Raw genomic sequence first — 19401 nt, forward strand, 5'->3', positions numbered from 1 at the left:
CATCAATATTCATATGGCAGAGCTTTTTATTTTGCTGTAGAAGAAATAGCAGGAACATAATCTCCAGGAAATTGTACTTATACCCAGTTCTCTCACAGTTAATGAAATACAAGTGCAAATGAAGTAAATACGACCCCCCCCCCACACCCCCAACAAAAACAAAACATAAAGATAAAGGATCCTAAAATCACACCATACAGATTTAAGAGAATATAGTGATTATAGCATTCAAGTTAATTTACAGAAACATCAAAACACAGTAGACATTATTCCAGTAATGCATTAAGACTTTAGCTTAAGTCGGCATGAACATTATAATAAACTGCGAAAATATTAGCATGATAATGATCACTTGTCTTTCAAAATCAAACCATCTGAGTGTGAAGATATAAACCATACATAATAAGAGCAAAATGTTTGAATCGATTTATGGTAATGATTGGTAATTATTTTTCTTAAACATTTTGTTATACATACAGTACAGCAGTCTTATAAATGGCAGGAGTTAAAGGATTTTCAATGGAAAAGATTAATTGCATGAGGACTTCGACATGCAAAAACCTTCATTATTTGATGGACCCGCATTTCAAAAACACTATTGCTTTATTTTGTGAAAAAAGAATAGTCTGTATCTACAGTATCCAGTTACTGCATTCAATTGCTTAATAAAAGAGACAATCATTTTGAGGGGACAGTTTACTGATGTGCAGCTGATATGACTTCAGATGTTTCTCCACCACCATTATTAGTGTGAAAACACATCCACACTTTGGCATTGCAAGTATTGACATACAGGCTTCAAAACAGAGGTATAAACTCTTAATGGAAATAATATTTCCACAAGCAGCATTCTTGGTACAAATTTTGCACAAAATAAATAAATAAATAATAATAATAATAAAAGTACATATACATATATATTAATAGCTAAAATGACTTTCTATGATCAAGATTGCATCAATGCAAAGGTACTCTTAAACAAAATACAGCAATTTTCTGACATTGATGATATTGCACGTAAATCAACAATTTACAATATGTTTTTATGCTTTTTATTCAAACGTCTTACAGTAAATCCACTGACTGGATTAATACGGACCCTCAAGCAAACTGAGGTGAAGTGTCTTGCTCAAGGACACAATAGTGGCAATGGTAAATCCAGTAGTGAATTACTAAATATCATCAAAAAGCTGAATTATATGATACAGTTGGTTTATCTATATCACTCAGCCTTACAGTGAACCTGTAACTTTATATGAACAGAAAGTTTCTTCATCACCCCAAAACATAAATGCAAAAACAGTAATGCATGCAATTTAATGATAAAATGGCTATTCGTAATGCAGGTTAAATTAATTGCTCACCTACTGTAGACTGTGTACACATTTAAAACCGTAGTGAAAGTTACGCCATTTAAAAAATACAAAACATATAAAATACGTCAGAGAGCATTTAAAATAAAAGTTGGAAATAACACTTTCTCTTCATTTCCCACGCAACAATCTCCGCACCGTTTGCTGGTATTACTATTATGTACGTAAAGGCTTAATGCCTAGAAGCTAAAAAGCTTAGCACTGATATACTTTAAAAATACAGAAACACAAGACGAGACAGGGAGCCGAGGCGTCGAATAAGTTAGAGTTTATATGTGCGTTTACTTGTAAACTAGCCATACTTTAAGGTGAATGATGGATAATGTCAAATCAAATCTGTAAAAACTTACAGAAAAGTAATTTGTCATAAAATAAATGTAGGGTTAGGGGTCAAGTTTGTGTATGGGTTAGACAGAACAAGAAATAGTTCACAAAATATAAATAAATAAATAAATATTTATTTATTTTATATAAATACATATTAATTTTATTTTTGTGAACTATTCCTTAAAAAACAATATATGTCTATTTTTCGATAGCTAGGTAAATCTGTGTGTGTGTGAGTGTGTGTGTGTATTAGTGTGTGTTTGTGTATGAACACAGTGAATCTTCTTTCCATCGACGCTCCTTGTGCACTTTCTTATTAGACAGGCTACAAAATGACATAAAAAGGGAATTAGTTCACTTGAATTACCCTAAACTGCGATAGCTCTTTTAATCACAAGACATTAACTGATGGACTGGAGTGCTGTGGATTATTGTAATGGTTTTATCAGCTCTCATTCTGACGGCACCCATTCACTGCTGTGGATCCATTGGTGAGCAAGTGATGCAATGCTGCATTTCTCTGAATCTGATGAAGAAACAAACTCATCTGCATCTTGGATGGCCTGAGGGTTTTTGGATGGTATATTGCTTTAGGTTTGATGACAAAAAAGATTGTGCAGAATTCTTTCTCCTGGTTGCATTGAGCACACAATGATCTCAATATTAATGCACGTTTAGCAGCTATCAGCTCACTGCTGGTTAGACATTTGTCCTGTGTAGTAGTAAAAAAACAACAAAAGATGATCGCAGGCTGTCTGTCTTTGTCTGACACTTACAGAGAGATGTGAATGATTTGTTATTTTCGACTGTCTGGATGGAAATATTGGGGTAAATTCAAACATTCTTGGAGAGACTCATAATGGTACATTTCTGTTCCAGATGGATTACAATCAAATCTGTCAAACGCTGCCAATTTAGTCAAAATACTTGTTGCCATGCTAAGAAAGACCAGATGAGATCCTAAAGTGACGTGGCATGTTGCTATGAGAACAGTCCAGTGCACTTACCTTTGGGGAACAGCATCTGCAAGCTTAGGAAATGGGGCTAATAAAAACAAAAGAAGAAGTAATTCAATCAAAATGTGTTATAATGCAGCAAAAAATGCACATAATGTGTGCACGCGTGTTTCAAAAGGTGTCCATTTAAAGGTGCAGGACAAAAGCTATCGCATAGAAAACTACCTGACAGATACTGTTTTGTCCACATTCATTCTTAATATAACAGTAAAGTAAAAGGGTTTAAAAGACTTACAATTAGTAATATTCTGTGTTGGGGAAAGCTACTTTTAAAAGTAATGCATTACAATTTTGCGTTGCTCCCTAAAAAGTAATTAATTGCATTGAATAGTTACTTTTTATGGAAAGTAATGTGTTACTTCTTTGAAAAAATAACTCAGATATTTTCTTGCACATTAAGAAGTAATGGCTACTTGAAAAAAGTCACATTACTTTTAATGCATTATCCCAACACTGTTAATATTATTTAGCCGTCCCTGATTGCTGTTAAATGGTGCATCACTGATGTTATTATTCATTCTTTTGGTTTGTGATTTAACCCGATCATTCTGACCTCAAGAGGGTTTTATTTTTTCTGAAAATGCTAGTTAATATTCTCGCATCTACAAAACACTATTTTTTTTTTCAGGCCTTTTTCAAGATCAATCAGTTCCAAAATGAAAACAAAAAACAAAACCTGTGTTAAAGATTGAATCTTAGATTTGGTGATAATATAGTGTAATGAGAGATTTAAGATCAATTTGTAAAAGGCCAGTCATTTTTGACCAAGAACGCCAAATTAGGTACAGTGAATGATTTTCAGCGTGTAATTCATCACACAATGCTTACAACCAAGTGACATAAGCATAAATGATTCTTTAAATTGTGTGTTTGGCAGCAGAGAGATTTTCTGGCACTTAATCCAGTATTGCTGCTCTCATATCAAATAATACAAATAAATCAGAACCTTTTCGAGTACAAATCAGTTTTGGAGTTCCAAGTGTTTCCAAAGGAGCCTTTGGACATTTCATCAGTAATGTTGACAGTCGAAGGATCATCTCTGTAAAATATCAGATAAAAACATCATAAAATCAATTAAATATAAGAGTGTGTGTCCATGAAAACAATCATAAAACATCATTTTGACTCAAAATTGTAATGCAATGGTGAATGCTTGACAATTTCTCATTTCAATGTTTATTAAATGACAATATTTTTCTTTGATTCAACTTGTTGATGTGTTTATTTAATTCTATTTATTTAATTATTTCTCTAGTGTATATGTATGTATGTTTATACAGACCCCATGCTAAAATCAATGTTAAGTATTACCCTATAGTTTTTTTTTAAAACAACAAAAACTATAGTATTGCTTGCTATTGTGGGAATTAGTTAGGAAAATCTGGTTCATACTTGTAATGTGCCTCCAATGGCACTTGTACGATTCCTTCTTCCTCTGCCAAAATACTTTGCTCCTCCTGGCAGTAAACACAGGGAGAAAGAGCAAGAGAGAGAGAGAGTTGTATTCCCGTCCAGCCAAAGAGAACTTCAGAGAGCCTTTGAGATTAAATAAGTTTGCTGAAGGACATTTTGGCAGATCGATTCCTGTTCCGTTTGTTTGGCATGAAATGCATGCATTCAGATACTGAGGTGGGTGAATTGGGGTCTCTCTATAAGACACGTATTATAGCAATTTTAGCAAGAGTAAAACACAAGCTTTTGTGCCAAGGGGTCAGAAAGTCTCTGAAAGCAGGGAAATCAAACAACAAAACAGGAGCACAAATAAGATCTCCTCATTAAAGCAGGACCTCAAAAACTCACCGAAGAAAACTCATGCTTTCTTTTTATTCAGCTTATATAAATAAACTCAAGTCAAGCTATACAGACATTTACCAATTGCTCATGTTTTTAGGGGTCTAAACAGTGAAGTATTTGTAGCAGGTCATTATTTGTTCCCTGTTTTTCTTTTTAAAAACTTTTTTTCACTGTGTGGCAAGTCGTCACGAAATTTAGCATTGAGGTTATTTCACTGGATGACTTTAATCATCTCAAATATGTGATGGATTAGTGCTACCTAACAATGAGAGTACCAAAATTATTAAATATATAATTATTATATAATTATATTAAATATAAGCACTCAGCGCTGCTGGTCGGCTACAAGACAGATGTGAGATTTATTAGTCGCTTTTCATAGTTCTTCCAGTTCTTCTGACTGGGCTTTTGAGAAATGTTTTAGAATATGCAAAAATCATCTTCTCATGAACTACGCAACTGATCTGAACAAAACTGGGCATGCATGCTATTTGGACATATAAATAACTAAATGTGAAGAAATGGATGACAAATGTAAGCAGAGTTACTCCAAAACTATATTTTGAAATCTAAATCCAATTGAAAAAAGGGTGATTTATGTACAGTATGCAATGATTTCTGTACAAATAAATCTATTACAAAAGTGTTCTGCTCATGTTTAATAAGAAGAAGTATGGGTAAATGTTATACCACTGAAATCTGACAGAGGGCGACAAGTTGCTGACAATTTGGCTTAATGTAATTGGCCTTCCTTCAAAAGTTTGGGCTCAGATTGATTTTTTTGGTTTATTCAGCAAGTATGCATTAAATTGATCAAAACTGACATACAGACATTTATAATGTTACGAAAGATTTCCATTTCAAATAAAAGCTGAAACATTATATTCATTAAAGAACCCTGGAGGCTGGAGTAATGTTGCTGAAAATTCAGCTTTGATCACAGAAATAAATTGCATTTTAAAATTCATTAAAAAAAAAAAATTTAATAATATTTCACCTAAAATAATATTACTTTTTTTTTTTTTTTTGCTGTATTTTCGATTAAATAAACGCAGCCTTGGTGAGCAAAAGACACTTCTTTCAAAAAAAAAAAAAAACATTTTCTTGATTCGATTAGTGCTTCTTGTAAAATCCCTCTATTGATCTTTAATGTCAGCCACATCTGTGCATTGCATTTGTTCTTTTACTCTGCTTGGACCTTGTAAATTGCAGCTTGCAGCCACGTTACAAGAGCTTATTTAAAGTGAATGTTACATTTAGATAATAAATGGGAAAGCTCACCTCTCGCTCAGCATCCTCCAGTTTCTTCTTCTTGCTCTCGGGCATGAGGTCATCGAGCCAGCTTAGATCTCGCTTTGTGAAGATAAAATCCAGAAGCTTTCTAATGAAGACCAACGCCAACACCTGCCGACAGCAAATCACTAATTCAGTTATTACATATTACTCAAAAAACATGAGTTGAAACAGTTAAGAGATGCTTAACGAGGCAGTTACTCTACCAGACACGCTTGGACATGTTTGACCAACTACATGCTGTGGTAAATATTAACAATAATATCAAAAAGTTCAGTATGTACCATCATGGGAAAGACGATGGCGGCTCTGGAGGTCTTGATGACCCAGAGGAGAACCAGACAGCTGAGCTGGATGATGGTGAACAGATGAACCTTTCGGAGTGGGACATGTCTCAGGTAAATGAAGTCTGGCTGGTGTTTAGCTGGCATCCCGAATAACCTCAAACGATCAAAAAACTAAAACAATAGAAGAAAAGGAGAAATGTGTACATTAGAGCAGTAGTTCAGGAACCTCAAGGTGACTTAAAATAAGAGCACAGGAGCTAAAAAAAATTATCTTTTTTATTTTAATTAATCAGTTTTACGTCTTTGAAGAACCAGGGTTCCCACAATCTTGGAAAACCTAGATATATGAGGAACCCTAATTATAAAAGTATGATTCCTAGACCTTAAAGAGTAATGAAAATAAAAAATGTCATCACTCCACTGGCATTTTATATTGAAATATTATATTATTTATATATACAATTATGTTATGTAAAAAATCTGTATATATAAAATATATATATATATATATATATATATATATATATATATATATATATATATATATATATATATATATATATATATATATATATATATATATATATATATATATTTTTTTTTTTTTTTTTTACTAAACTAAACCTTTTAAATTCGGCTAGTTGTAATACAAATTCCAAACTTTTAACTACTAAAAATGACAAAACCAACAAAATTATTCAAACTAATATTTAAAAGAAACTATAAAAATAAAAAAATATATATTCAAAATATGAATAAAAACTTTAATAGTATCTGAATGTTACTAAAATAGCACAGCTTTGAATAGTATTGGGGACACTGCATTAGAGATTACCTACAGTAACATGAGCTTTTTACAGAATAACAGAAATAATAATAATAATAATGATTTGGCAAGTCTGAAAAGTTGAAACTCTAGTGTGTTTACCTGTATTCCTCTCAGTGAAGAAGCGCCCATGTAAAGGAAAACTCCATACAGCACTGGCATTGGAATAAACTAAGGAATAAATAATAAAATAAACATTTTCATTACATACATTTTCACCCGAGATCCTCTTAAAATGTTACAATCCTAAGAATTTTAAATGTAAAAAATGTTGTGCAAAAATAGTCATAATTTAATGTTATATGATCATATTGTATAATGACTTCTTACTGTTCAAATGATCAAGTAAAATTAGATTTGAACTCTTTTAATGTGCATTTCCATTAAAGCGTTTCTACAGTATAACTAAAACAACAGAGCACAGTGCTAGCAAAGCTTATGTTCTCGTTTCGATTGCCTGGGAATGAACTGTGCTTATGAAAAAGGAGTACAGTTTAGTACCTTTTATGAAAATAATAAAATAATAATAATGCACTTTAAGAGAATATACTTAAGTGTGCACTTAATGCACGCCTTAGTTTTAGAACTAAAATGTTGTTGTTGTTTTTTTTGAAGACACTTAATTACTTTCTTTTCCAAAATATGTTCAAATTCATATACAATATGAACATATGAACAACTTTAATGTGCTTTTTGACCCACTAAAATAGCACTTAAGTACATTTTTATCTGTAATTTCATAATTATATTTTTTTATATGCTTAGTGTACTGACTAAATGTACAGATAAATATTTATATAATTAAAACATACTTTAATGTCTTTTCTATTTACATTTTATGTCATGTACTTCAATATATTTACAATTAAACATTTGTAATGATGAAGCTGCAATTTAGTACATATAAAATAAACTAACTTTAAATGTAATACTAAATAACACACTCCAGTTAAAATGATAATCAAGTACTTTACATGAGGTTTAGTATGTCAGCCAACAAATCGAAATATACGTACTTCTTTAAAGCAATGATTTCAAACTTGTAATCTAACATCATTAAAAGTGTGCTTTTTAAAAGTCTAGAGTCATTCATTTTACTCTTTTAGTACATTTAAGTGGCCTTTTATTTCAATAAAAAAAATATACTTTTAAGATTTGAATTAACTATAAGTGCACATTTAGTGTAATTAAGCATATTTTTTTTCACAAGGGTGTATGCATAAGATGCATAAGTTTGAATGTAATGCAAATCATTTTAGATAAACACTTCAGCCAAATGCATAAATCTAAATGCAATTATGGAAATCTTGATCCCAAGCTCCAGACCTTCAGCACTGAAGTCATGAATACAGAGCAGCCCATGAGGAGGAAGATCATGAGCCCGGTGACCCGCTGCTCTCTGATCCCGAGGAACTTGGGCTGTTCTCCTGGCGCCGAACACTCGGACTCCAGCTTCAGACTGTTGACGTGGCTGATGGACAGGACCGTCGCTGCCACGAACCACGGCAGCCCCATCAGAGAACAGACACCCAGCATCACGCCCACAATGAACAGGTCCAGATGATAGCCACAGCCTTTCTGCAGGAACAAGACGTCAAACGAAGGGTTAACTCGTTCCATTCAGACTTGACTGACAGTTTGAGGAAACAAGCAGCACCTTCAGCTTGTGCTCCTTCCTGTTGATGATCACAGCTGTGATCTGCTGGTCCATAAAGATGAGGATGGTGCAGAGGAGGGCGGGAAATACTGAAATCACACACGTCCACCACGGGTTCGGACCCAGCGGGTTAATGAACCACCCACGGTCATCACGAGTTGGCTGAAAACATGTTGCAAGATATATTAAACCGGCAAAAATCTATCCCTATCCAGTCTTTTAAAATATATATATAGTTTTGTTAAAGTTAACATATTGCTAACATAATACAGGTACAGCTCAATAAATTAGAAAGTTGTGGAGAAGTCCATTTATTTCAGTAATTCAACTCAAATTGTGAAACTCGTGTATTAAATAAATTCAATGCACACGGACTGAAGTAGTTTAAGTCTTTGGTTCTTTTAAATGTCACACTGAACAAAAACCCACCAATTCACTATCTCAACAAATCAGAATATGGTGACATGCCAATCAGCTAATCAACTCAAAACACCTGCAAAGGTTTCCTGAGCCTTCATAATGCTCTCTCAGTTTGGTTCACTAGGCTACACAATCATGAGGAAGACTGGTGATCTGACAGATGTCCAGAAGACAATCATTGACTCCCTTCAAAAGGAGGGTAAGCCACAAACATTAATTGCCAAAGAAGCTGACTGTTCACACAGAGTGCTGTATCCAAGCATGTTAACAGAAAGTTGGAAGGAAAAAGTCACTGCACCCGTTTACCAAGAAATTTCTAATTTCAATTTCATCAAAAATCACTTCATGCTTCCTTCTGCTGATCAGCTTTTTGAAGATGCTGATTTCTTTTTTCCAGCAGGATTTGGCACCTGAGCACACTGCCAAAAAGTGAAAGTGAAAGTGAAAATCGTGACATTTGGTGCTCTGCATTTAAGTGAGAAGTGAACACACTGTGAACACAAACCCGAAGCAGTGGGCAGCTACAGTATATATCCAGCACCCGGGGAGCAAAAGCAACAAAGGTTGGTGCCACGCTGAACTGAGACAGTAATTAAAGCAAAAGGAGCTTCTACCAAATATTGAGTACATGTACGGTAAATGAACATACTTTCCAGAAAACCAATTATCGGTTATTGGTGTAGTGAAGTATTCTAATTTGTTGAGATGAATTGGTGGGTTTTTTTGTTAAATGTGAGCCAAAATCATCACTATTAAAAGTACCAAAGACTTAAACTACTTCAGTCTGTGTGCACTGAATTTATTAAATACATGAGTTTCACAATTTGAGTTGAATTACTGAAATAAATTAACTTTTCCATGACATTCTAAGTTAGAGAATTAATTTATTCAATTGGGCATACTGTAACACTTTGTATATTTCACTGTACAAATTATATAATGTCATTGTGCATATTCCTTAATTTGTTCCACTGTACAAGACAACACTTTGTATATTTTCTAAAATGTTTCATTTCCATCATTTATTCTACTTTTACAGTTCGTAATATCTCATTTGTGTTAATTAAATAAAAATAGATTAAGATAAAAATTTTTTTAAAAGAAATTCTCAAGTCAACATCATAATCATTTAAATTCTAAGACAAACAAACCTTAAACTCATTGGGGACCTGCAGTTTGGGGGAAGGCACTCCTAAAGCATAATCCACCAAAACCATCGTTAAAATAGTGATGAAAACAGCAAAGTCACTGATGATGGCTCTGACCTGGAGGAAACAGGATTTACACTCGTTATTCCCTGTCTTCACAGCAGCAGCAGATACTCCACAGTAACACGAGAGGGTGCCAGAGCGCGTATCTCTACCGCGTCGTGATAATAAAATGCCGCAGAAGGCAGCGGGGGCTCTCAGACAGACAGTGGGCGGATGGTGACTGCAGTACCTTGGTGGGGAAGTAGCGGCTGGTCTTGAATTCTTTGAGGAACGCTGACATGGCCACAGTAGAGAAGAAGACAACTACAGACCAGAAGAGAACGTCAGGAACGTACGGACCATGAGGACCGCAAGCGGACCCCACAAATTCTCCTTTCTTCTCAATGCAGTCCTGAAAGGAGAAAGAGAAATTATGGATTAGGCTAGCTCTTTTTTTTTTTTTTTTTTTAAGTAATAGTTCACTCACGATAACATGAGGGTGCAAATGATGAATGACTCATTTGGTGGTGACCTCTTTAAATTCTATGAATTACTCAATCTGTTTAACATTTTAATTTAATTTAATTTAAAATTTAACATATTGTTATTTTGACTGTTGCTCACTGAAAGACAACAGCAGCAATGATCTTCTTGATTTTATGGTGATTTGACAAATGTAATCCGGCTCAAATGTCCTTAATCTTATTTTAACAGTCTCGCTCTATCATGCCACTCAAATCAGTAAACTTAAATTCCCATCAAACATAATATGCTTGGGATAGCTTTGTTTAATAGAAATATGCAATTTGCTGCAGTTCTTCGATATTTATATGGCCATAAAGTATGAAATTCTGATGCTGATCTCAAATAATATGTCTTAGTAAGATGATGTTTAAATACTTCGTTTTATGATCAACGCTATGTAGTTTCAAAACAAATAATGCAGTGCAATACAATGACTGAGAGATGAACAAATAAATGTTCCTCAAAAGCCTGAAGATCATATTTGATAAAAACATTTGAACAGGATTTTTCTAATAAATACTGTCTGGATAATCAAGTAGACCTAAACTATTTCAGCTACTCCAAAAAAGTCTAATCTATCAGTTAGTTAAGAGATGCATGTAAATTGTGTTGATCATGTACAGGCCTCTGATATTTGCATATAAAATATGATACGTTAAAAGTAGTTGTAAACCAGTCAGGGATTCTCAAAAGTCACAAATGCAATTCTGACCTGAACTTCCAGAGCCTCCCAGAAGATCTCCGGAGCGGAGACGTTGTTCTGCTCCCAATACTGAAGAGTGGCATTGTTGGGGTTTGCAGGCTCAATACAGGAACATCTACAAGAGGAGAATACTGAGGGTGAAATGCATTTTGTTTCTATAATACTATTCTCTGGGTCTTTATGTTCACCTGTAAGTGGTGAGTTTCTCCAGATTGTTGTTCATATTAATGGGATACGTCTCCCCAAGATGAATGAGCTTCTCCATGGCCTCATAGATGAAGATGATGCAGATGAGAGAGGCAAAGGCCTCCTCCGTGAAGCGTGTGATGTAACAGACGAGGGAGCTGGCATCAGTGGCCACCAGCAGCAGACAGAGGAACGCCGTCCACAGCCCAATACACGTCCTGAGGGACAGGTACGACAGCCCATACTCCCTGCACACAAACACACCGAGAGCCATGACTGATGTTAACACAAGCTGAAGCGTACACAGCCTGTATGAAAGATTTCAAGTCTGAAGGGATCTAGGTCTTCTAAGTTTTCTAATAGTGGCTGCTAAGCAGTTTCTAGAGTGTTCTAGACAGACAGAAGAACAACAGACAGACAAACGGACAAACGAATCAAAGAAAGAACAACAGATAGACAGACAGATAGAAGAACGACAGACAGACAGACAAATAGAAGAACGACAGACAGACAGACAGACGGATAAAAGGAAGAATGACAGATAGACAGACAGACAGACGGATAAAAGGAAGAATGACAGACAGACAGACAGATAGAAGAACGACAGAAAGACAGACAGACAAATAGAAGAACGACAGACAGACAGACAGACAGACAGACAGACAGAAGAATGACAGACAGACAAACAGACAGACGGATAAAAGGAAGAACGACAGATAGACAGACAGATAGAAGAACGACAGACAGACAGACAGACAAATAGAAGAACGACGAACAACAGACAGACAGACAGACAGACAGACAGACAGAAGAATGACAGACAGACAAACAGACAGACGGATAAAAGGAAGAACGACAGATAGACAGACAGATAGAAGAATGACAGACAGACAGACAGACAAATAGAAGAACGACAGACAGACAGACAGACAGACAGAAGAATGACAGACAGACAAACGAATCAAAGAAAGAACAACAGATAGACAGACAGACAGAAGAATGACAGACAGACAAATGGACAAACGAATCAAAGAAAGAACGACAGACAGACAGACAGACAAATAGAAGAACGACAGACAAACAGACAGAAGAATGACAGACAGACAAACAGACAGACGGATAAAAGGAAGAACGACAGATAGACAGACAGATAGAAGAACGACAGACAGACAGACAGACAGACAAATAGAAGAATGACAGACAGACAGACAGACAGAAGAATGACAGACAGACAGAAGAATGACAGACAGACAAACGGACAAACGAATCAAAGAAAGAACGACAGACAGACAGACAGACAAATAGAAGAACAACAGACAGACAGACAGACAGACAGACAGAAGAATGACAGACAGACAAACAGACAGACAGATAAAAGGAAGAACAACAGACAGACAGATAGATAGATAGAAGAATGACAGACAGACAGACAAACAGACAGAAGAACAACAGACAGACAAACGGACAAACGAATCAAAGAAAGAACAACAGATAGACAGACAGATAGAAGAACGACAGACAGACAAACACACAAACGAATCAAAGAAAGAACGACAGACAGACAGACAGAAGAACGACAGACAGACAGACAGACAGACAGATAGATAGATAGATAGAAGAACGACAGACAGACACACAGACAGATATAATATTGACACAGACAGACAGATAGAAGAATGACAGACAGACAGAGCGACCAACAGACAGACAGACAGACAGACAGACAGACAGACAGACAGACAGACAGACAGACAGACAGATAGATAGATAGATAGAATTATAATTAATAATATAATTAATTTATACAGTTTAAATGAGTGTTTGCACTAAGCAATATAAAAACAAAACAAAAAAACACAGAGTTCTTTATATCAGACATACTTGCAGAATTTGAATAATATTTTCTCAAACACAAGGACAGGTCCAGTGCTGCCCAGAATAGTGAGAGGCTGGCCGGCAAAAAGTGAGTAAGCCATTCCAGTCATGGAGGCTCCAAACAGTGATTCAATTGCACTCTGGGAAAAGGGGAGAAAATGTCACTAAGCATCATGTTTACATGACTACACTAATACAGATTCAAATATTAATGACTAGCCAACTAGGCCAATTAGATGAGCCTGATGTGTGCAGGTGTTCTTACTATGCGTCCCTCGGTGGCTTCTCCCAGCAGTCCTCCGAAGGTGATAACAGGGGACATGCAGGCGCAGTACAGGAACAGGAAAGAGGCCAAACACTGCAGGCTGAGCGCATCTGTGAAATCTGACAGGAAGTGAGGAGCCTTCCTCTTCACATCCAGAACCAATCCACCAAAAATCCTGACAAAAAACACCAGACACAAGATTACTGAGCTGCAGAAAGAGATGGAAAACTGGCTTCAACTATATTCACAGTGTTACATTCCACAGAGAATTCTATGCAAAATAAACACTCACCAGGCAATTTAATTTCACCAGGCAATTATTTACATGACAATTAAATATTTTTCTTCCGAACTGTTATTACTAAAATGCAAACAAAAAATAAATAAAAATACAGTACTGTATTACAGTAATGAGAATAATAGGAAATCTCAAAATGTGTGTGAATCTCATGAAAATAATATCATAATGCAAAACAATTGTAATGCAACTAAAATTAGGCTTCATTGTCAAGTTTATCTATAGGATGGCTGGATTTTTTTTTTCTCCATGTGCCGACACATATGTGAAATATTTTGCACATGAAGTCACAGTTTTCTGACCAGAGTGGTATCACAGCAAGACAGAAAGTCTGGTGCGTCTTGCATATGAAAAAAAAACAAACAGCTGCACCGTCATAAGAACAAAAAAATATGTCTTAAGTTTGTAAATGCTAAATACGATTTCATAGTCTGGAAGAAATACTTTAAACGGTACATTTGACCATTGACTGGTGTGGCCAAAATTATGTATGATTCAGAATAACATAGAAAACTGGAATCAATTTAGTACATAAAAATAAGGATACAATTATTTATCCTTATAAAAATTAAAATCCAATTTAGTGAGTGGTGTCCAGCTTTGTTATTTTAGATTTAAAATCCAGTATTGAATTCATTTTAATCCAGTTTTATATATATTAAAAAGTTTTGTCCGTTTTGTCAATGCATTAAAGTTAATGCATTTGTTGCACTGGAAATGCAAGGTCAAATTGAGAACACTGCATGTTGGTAAACCATATTTTCTGTTGCACAATTTAGCAAATATCAACCAGATATTCCATGCATACAGAAAAATTACATTTTGTACACAGTGTATACATACTATATAAGGCATAAACAAAATATTAATTAGGGCTGATCAGATATGATTGCTGCGAACCATTAGGGAGAAAAGAGCCATCTGATAACAGAAGGGGATTATTGTTGTGAGAAGAGAGAAAGTCACTCAAAGTTGTGAAAACTGTCACTCAACAGAAAGAGTGTGACCAAATGTCAAACATGGCGTCTGTCCAGTTCACTGGAGAGTTGAAAACCTGGTCTTCAGTGGCACGGCTCTCGGTTACATCGCAGTACAGAATGAAAGCATCATCCTAAAAGATCTGTATTATTACAGTATGTGCCCTTTAACTGTCATAATGACCCCAGCGGCGAGCTGCATGACCTTTTACATTTGTTTTCAAAGAGGAATATTTGATTTCTCAGAGATTGTCTTTTCATAGTTTGTGGGATTAAGCTGTTGTCTTTAAGGCGAGACATACAGGCAAAAACCTTTGAGATTTTGCTTTTCACAACATTGCTTCAGACAAATGAACAGAAAACATCCAAAAACACTTTTAAGTCTTTCTTTTAATGCGCTTTATCTATTTGTGTCATATTTCAGTTATATAATTTTTTTTTCCTCTTTAATTCAGCAGCAACTTACTGTATGTACTGTACACCACACTAAAATTTCACCGTTTGATTCCTATCTATATTCTGAAGGTTTTTACAGAGAGGTTTGTTCATACTGTATACATTTTGCCTGATTTTATACAGCACATTATTCCTAAAAACATGGTGAAAATATATTTTTCGTCTGGCTATTGACAATATTGAATAATTTGTGGAGCGATAAAAAGAGATATCCAAAATCCCAAACCAATATTCAGATTTCTTGTAGCCATTTAGCCTCCTAGTTAGTGCGTCTGCCTCCTATGCCGGAGACCCGGGTTCGAGCCCTGCTTGGAGCAAGTGTGAGGAGTGGCAGAGAGGACCTGGGAGAGAGGGGTTACATTGGTGCCGTGACCCGAGAGAAGTTACATTGGTGCCGTGACCCGGATGGGAGTGAGGTTTAGGGGGGTGAGTAGTGCTGTGAAGGTAAACCTCACTCCCCGATCTCAAGAGACGCACTAGTGTTAGACGCTAGTGGCTGTAGCCATTTAGCCTCCTTGTTAGTGCGTCCGCCTCCCATGCCGGAGACCCGCTCGGAGCGAGTGTGAGGAGCGGGAGAGAGGGGTTACACATAGTATAAGCGGAATAATTGTCTCCTCAGGTGTGCATTATTTTTTCTAATAATTGAAAGGCCTGTCATCAATTATTCCTAATTTGAATGGAACATATACGTTCCGTCCAACTGGAATATCCCGTGAATTCCACTTCAAATGGCACTTACGGTCGAATAGAACAAACGTCTGAAGTGATAGATGAAACATGCATAATGTGCATAGTGAACTGAGAACCATTGCTCTAGAGGACACAGGAAAAAAAAATTTAAAAAACATTCAAAAACCAGGAGATACCTCCATTTGCTCTAAAAGGAGATTCTAAAGTATCTAATTTATGATTTTTTCACACAACTGACATGTTGTGGTTCTGTGTAGATGTGATTCTACACACACACACACACACACACTCCAGACTGACCGCCCGGTGCGCTGCAGCTCAGGGCCTCCATGTCCACCATGTTCCTCCGTCTCTGCCAGCTCTCCATTAGGCACGGCAGGGATCTTTCTCTTCTCCTGTTAGATCACACACAGAGACTGTGAGAGCTGTTTGCAGTCATATTCCTCAAACGTCTGCTTAGTGTTGCCTCGAGCTCCGTGACTGTACTTGTTAAACTACTGCAGTTAGTTCGGCCTGCTTAACATGCAGACATTTGTTTTGTAGACAGCTATGATGTCATCATAACATTTCCATGATGCATTATGATTGGTCTTGTCTTAATTGCATATATTTAACTAATCTATAGCCATAATTATGCTGCATGGTTTGTGTTGTCATCGTTTACTTCTAAACCTACACTTTTGTCCAAAATGTTTTTGGGCTGGTAGAATTTGATATATTATACTTTTCAAGAATCTTAAATCAAAAGAAAAGAAGAATCAAAAATAAAGCATGTTGTTACATACATGTCACTTGTGATTCATGTTTCATATTCATTCTTGCTTAATGAGATATTAAATAGTATGTGGAATTTTAATGCTTTTTTTTTTTGAGGGACAAGCTCCCAAAAAATGCCTTCTTTTTGTATCCCATGGTAGAAACAAGTCATTCTGGTTTGGAACAGCATGACAGCAAGTAAATAATGGCAGAATTGTAATTTTGGGGTCAATTCTCCCATTAAAGCATTTCAAATCTCTAGGGCCATGTCAAATAAATAATTTAGATCAGACGAATCACTGTATGCTCTCGTTCTTCAGATGAATGTCTGCGCGCTGCTCTTACATCACTGAACATTTTCACTCGTTTCTCTTTTTTTTAGGAGTGCAGTGTTATAGTTAATCCTCTCTTCAGGATTTTCTAGATAGAGGTTTCAACAGTAAATGCTCCATTTTAATCTTTATAACCAGATGGAGATTGACGGCCAGCTGTGCTTTTATAAATCATGTGCATTACATCACATGACTTACTGTACATATGTGGCAGACGAGATTGAATTTGACTTAACAGTTTTCATTTGATTTAGCCACAGTAATGCCAAATATGCATGATGAGCACTTCTTGATGCTTTTCCTTCGCTGAGCACTGCACATTATTAATGCAATGTCACTTTTGTCACTTTCGAAGAGAAGAATCCTTCTGTTTTCTATCCTTCATATCAGCTGTGTGTTGTCTTACTGTAAGTTTCTCTGGTTCCTCCAGTAGTTTCTGTTCCACTGACCTGGGACGGGACGTTCTTTGGCGGCTCTATCCTGATGGACGGGTCCCATTCTCCCGGTGGCAGAACTGTAACTTGGTCAAGAAATTCATCGATTCCAGCAATCAGATCATTGCGGTCCTTAGCTTTATAGGCCACATCATGGAAAACCTACAAAAGACAAAACCGGAACATTCTTAGTAAAAAAAAAAGTATGGATGCTGATTTCCACCACTGAATAAAACAAATAATCAATAACAAATCTCACAACTCGGACTTATTTATATATAATTGTTTATATTTTTTATTTGTATTTATATTTTTATAAATAAAATCAGAAATTCAGACTCTCAATTCGGAGGTAAAAAAATCTGAATTGTGACATAAACTCACAATTGAAAAAAGTCAGAATTGTGAATTACAAAAAAAGTCAATTGCAAGATATAAAATTTGAATTCTCAGGATAAAGTCATAATTGAGATAAAAACTCAGAATTCTGAGAAAACAAATAATTAAGATAAAAATTCAGAATTCTGAGAAAAAAGTCATAATTGAGATATAAACTCAGAATTTTGAGAAAAAAAATATTGAGATAAAAAAACAGAAATCTGAAGGAAAAAAAAACAAGGTGAATTCTAAGAAAACAAATAATTGAGATAAAAACCTCAGAATTCTGAGAAAAAAGTCATAATTGAGATAAAAACAGAATTGTGAGAAGAAAAATACAGAGATATAAACTCAGAATTCTGAGAGAAAGAAAAAAAACAAAGTGAAAACTGCAAGATTTAAACAATGAATTCTGAGGGGGAAAAAAGTCAGAACAGCGAAAAGTAATTCAGAATTTCGATTTCAGAGAAAAAAAGTCTAAATTGTGAGAGAATTTTTTTTTTTTTTTACAATCTTCCTAGAAGCTGTTTGTGTTTCATGAAAAAAGAAACCAATGAATGTTTTTCAAGTTATGACAAGTTATTTCTTTAAGACACTTCTATATGGAAGCCTGGGGGAAAAGTAGATTTTCTCATTTTCATGCTCTTCAATAACGTCTCGAGATGTTGCCTTAGCAACATCAAGCAGCAGCTTGGCACGATGGAGGTTTTCTGACTAATTAGCAGTCATTTGCATCTTATTAGGGCTGTTCTGCAAGTCTCCTCCGCACCTCAAAGACTAAGTGAGAGAGAATGTGCTGAGCTGTGAAAGACCTCAGGAGTCTCTGTCAGACGGCTTCAGTCTGCATGAAATCCAGTTTATTGAAGCAATTTCATTTGAAAGGTATTTGTGATGCAATGCAATGTTTTTAGATGCAATGCGAAGCAACAGATGGCAGCCTTCAATAATGAGTTACATTATGATTAATGGGTCACTCCTTCCATCTAGTGCATTTTTTGTCTCTCTATGTTGGATAAAAATATATATATTTTTAAAGGTAAAAGATATAAATCATATTAGTTAGCTTCCTTTAATCACAGTTGAGTAAACATACATTTGGTTTGAGAGGACAACAAAAACAATTTTAAATATTTTTATATTATATCTATTTTTGTATTATATATATATATATATATATATATATATATATATTTTTTGATTATTGGGTTGATAAGTCATTAATTTGTATGTTTTTCCATTTCAATTTGTTAATTATTATTTTTATTTAAAAAAAAAATTTTTTTGGGGGGGGGGGGGCATCCTTGATGTTTTATGTGGTATTAACTGTTTAGTGTCACTCTAAA

General features: G+C 35.3%; 1 protein-coding gene across 2 annotated transcripts in view; it reads right to left on the reverse strand.

Moving 5' to 3' along the window:
• Positions 1-8: 8 nt before the first annotated feature.
• The window catches only part of LOC128020275 (sodium-driven chloride bicarbonate exchanger), a 56199-nt gene continuing 36806 nt past the window's right edge, over positions 9-19401 (reverse strand). For both annotated transcript variants that reach the window (XM_052607109.1, XM_052607110.1), the window contains 17 exons: positions 17696-17842; positions 16459-16553; positions 13738-13912; positions 13479-13612; positions 11600-11845; positions 11421-11526; positions 10434-10595; positions 10145-10258; positions 8574-8735; positions 8243-8494; positions 7019-7087; positions 6088-6261; positions 5792-5914; positions 4109-4173; positions 3663-3755; positions 2708-2744; positions 9-2025 (listed from right to left, as the gene is read on the reverse strand). In XM_052607109.1, coding sequence (XP_052463069.1) covers positions 2732-2744; positions 3663-3755; positions 4109-4173; positions 5792-5914; positions 6088-6261; positions 7019-7087; positions 8243-8494; positions 8574-8735; positions 10145-10258; positions 10434-10595; positions 11421-11526; positions 11600-11845; positions 13479-13612; positions 13738-13912; positions 16459-16553; positions 17696-17842 — 2130 coding nt within the window. In that variant the 3' untranslated portion in view covers positions 9-2025; positions 2708-2731. The remainder of the gene's footprint in view (positions 2026-2707; positions 2745-3662; positions 3756-4108; positions 4174-5791; positions 5915-6087; positions 6262-7018; positions 7088-8242; positions 8495-8573; positions 8736-10144; positions 10259-10433; positions 10596-11420; positions 11527-11599; positions 11846-13478; positions 13613-13737; positions 13913-16458; positions 16554-17695; positions 17843-19401) is intronic.

The sequence above is a fragment of the Carassius gibelio genome, chromosome A9, assembly GCF_023724105.1.
Source record: "Carassius gibelio isolate Cgi1373 ecotype wild population from Czech Republic chromosome A9, carGib1.2-hapl.c, whole genome shotgun sequence".
In the NCBI taxonomy this organism is placed as follows: domain Eukaryota; kingdom Metazoa; phylum Chordata; class Actinopteri; order Cypriniformes; family Cyprinidae; genus Carassius; species Carassius gibelio.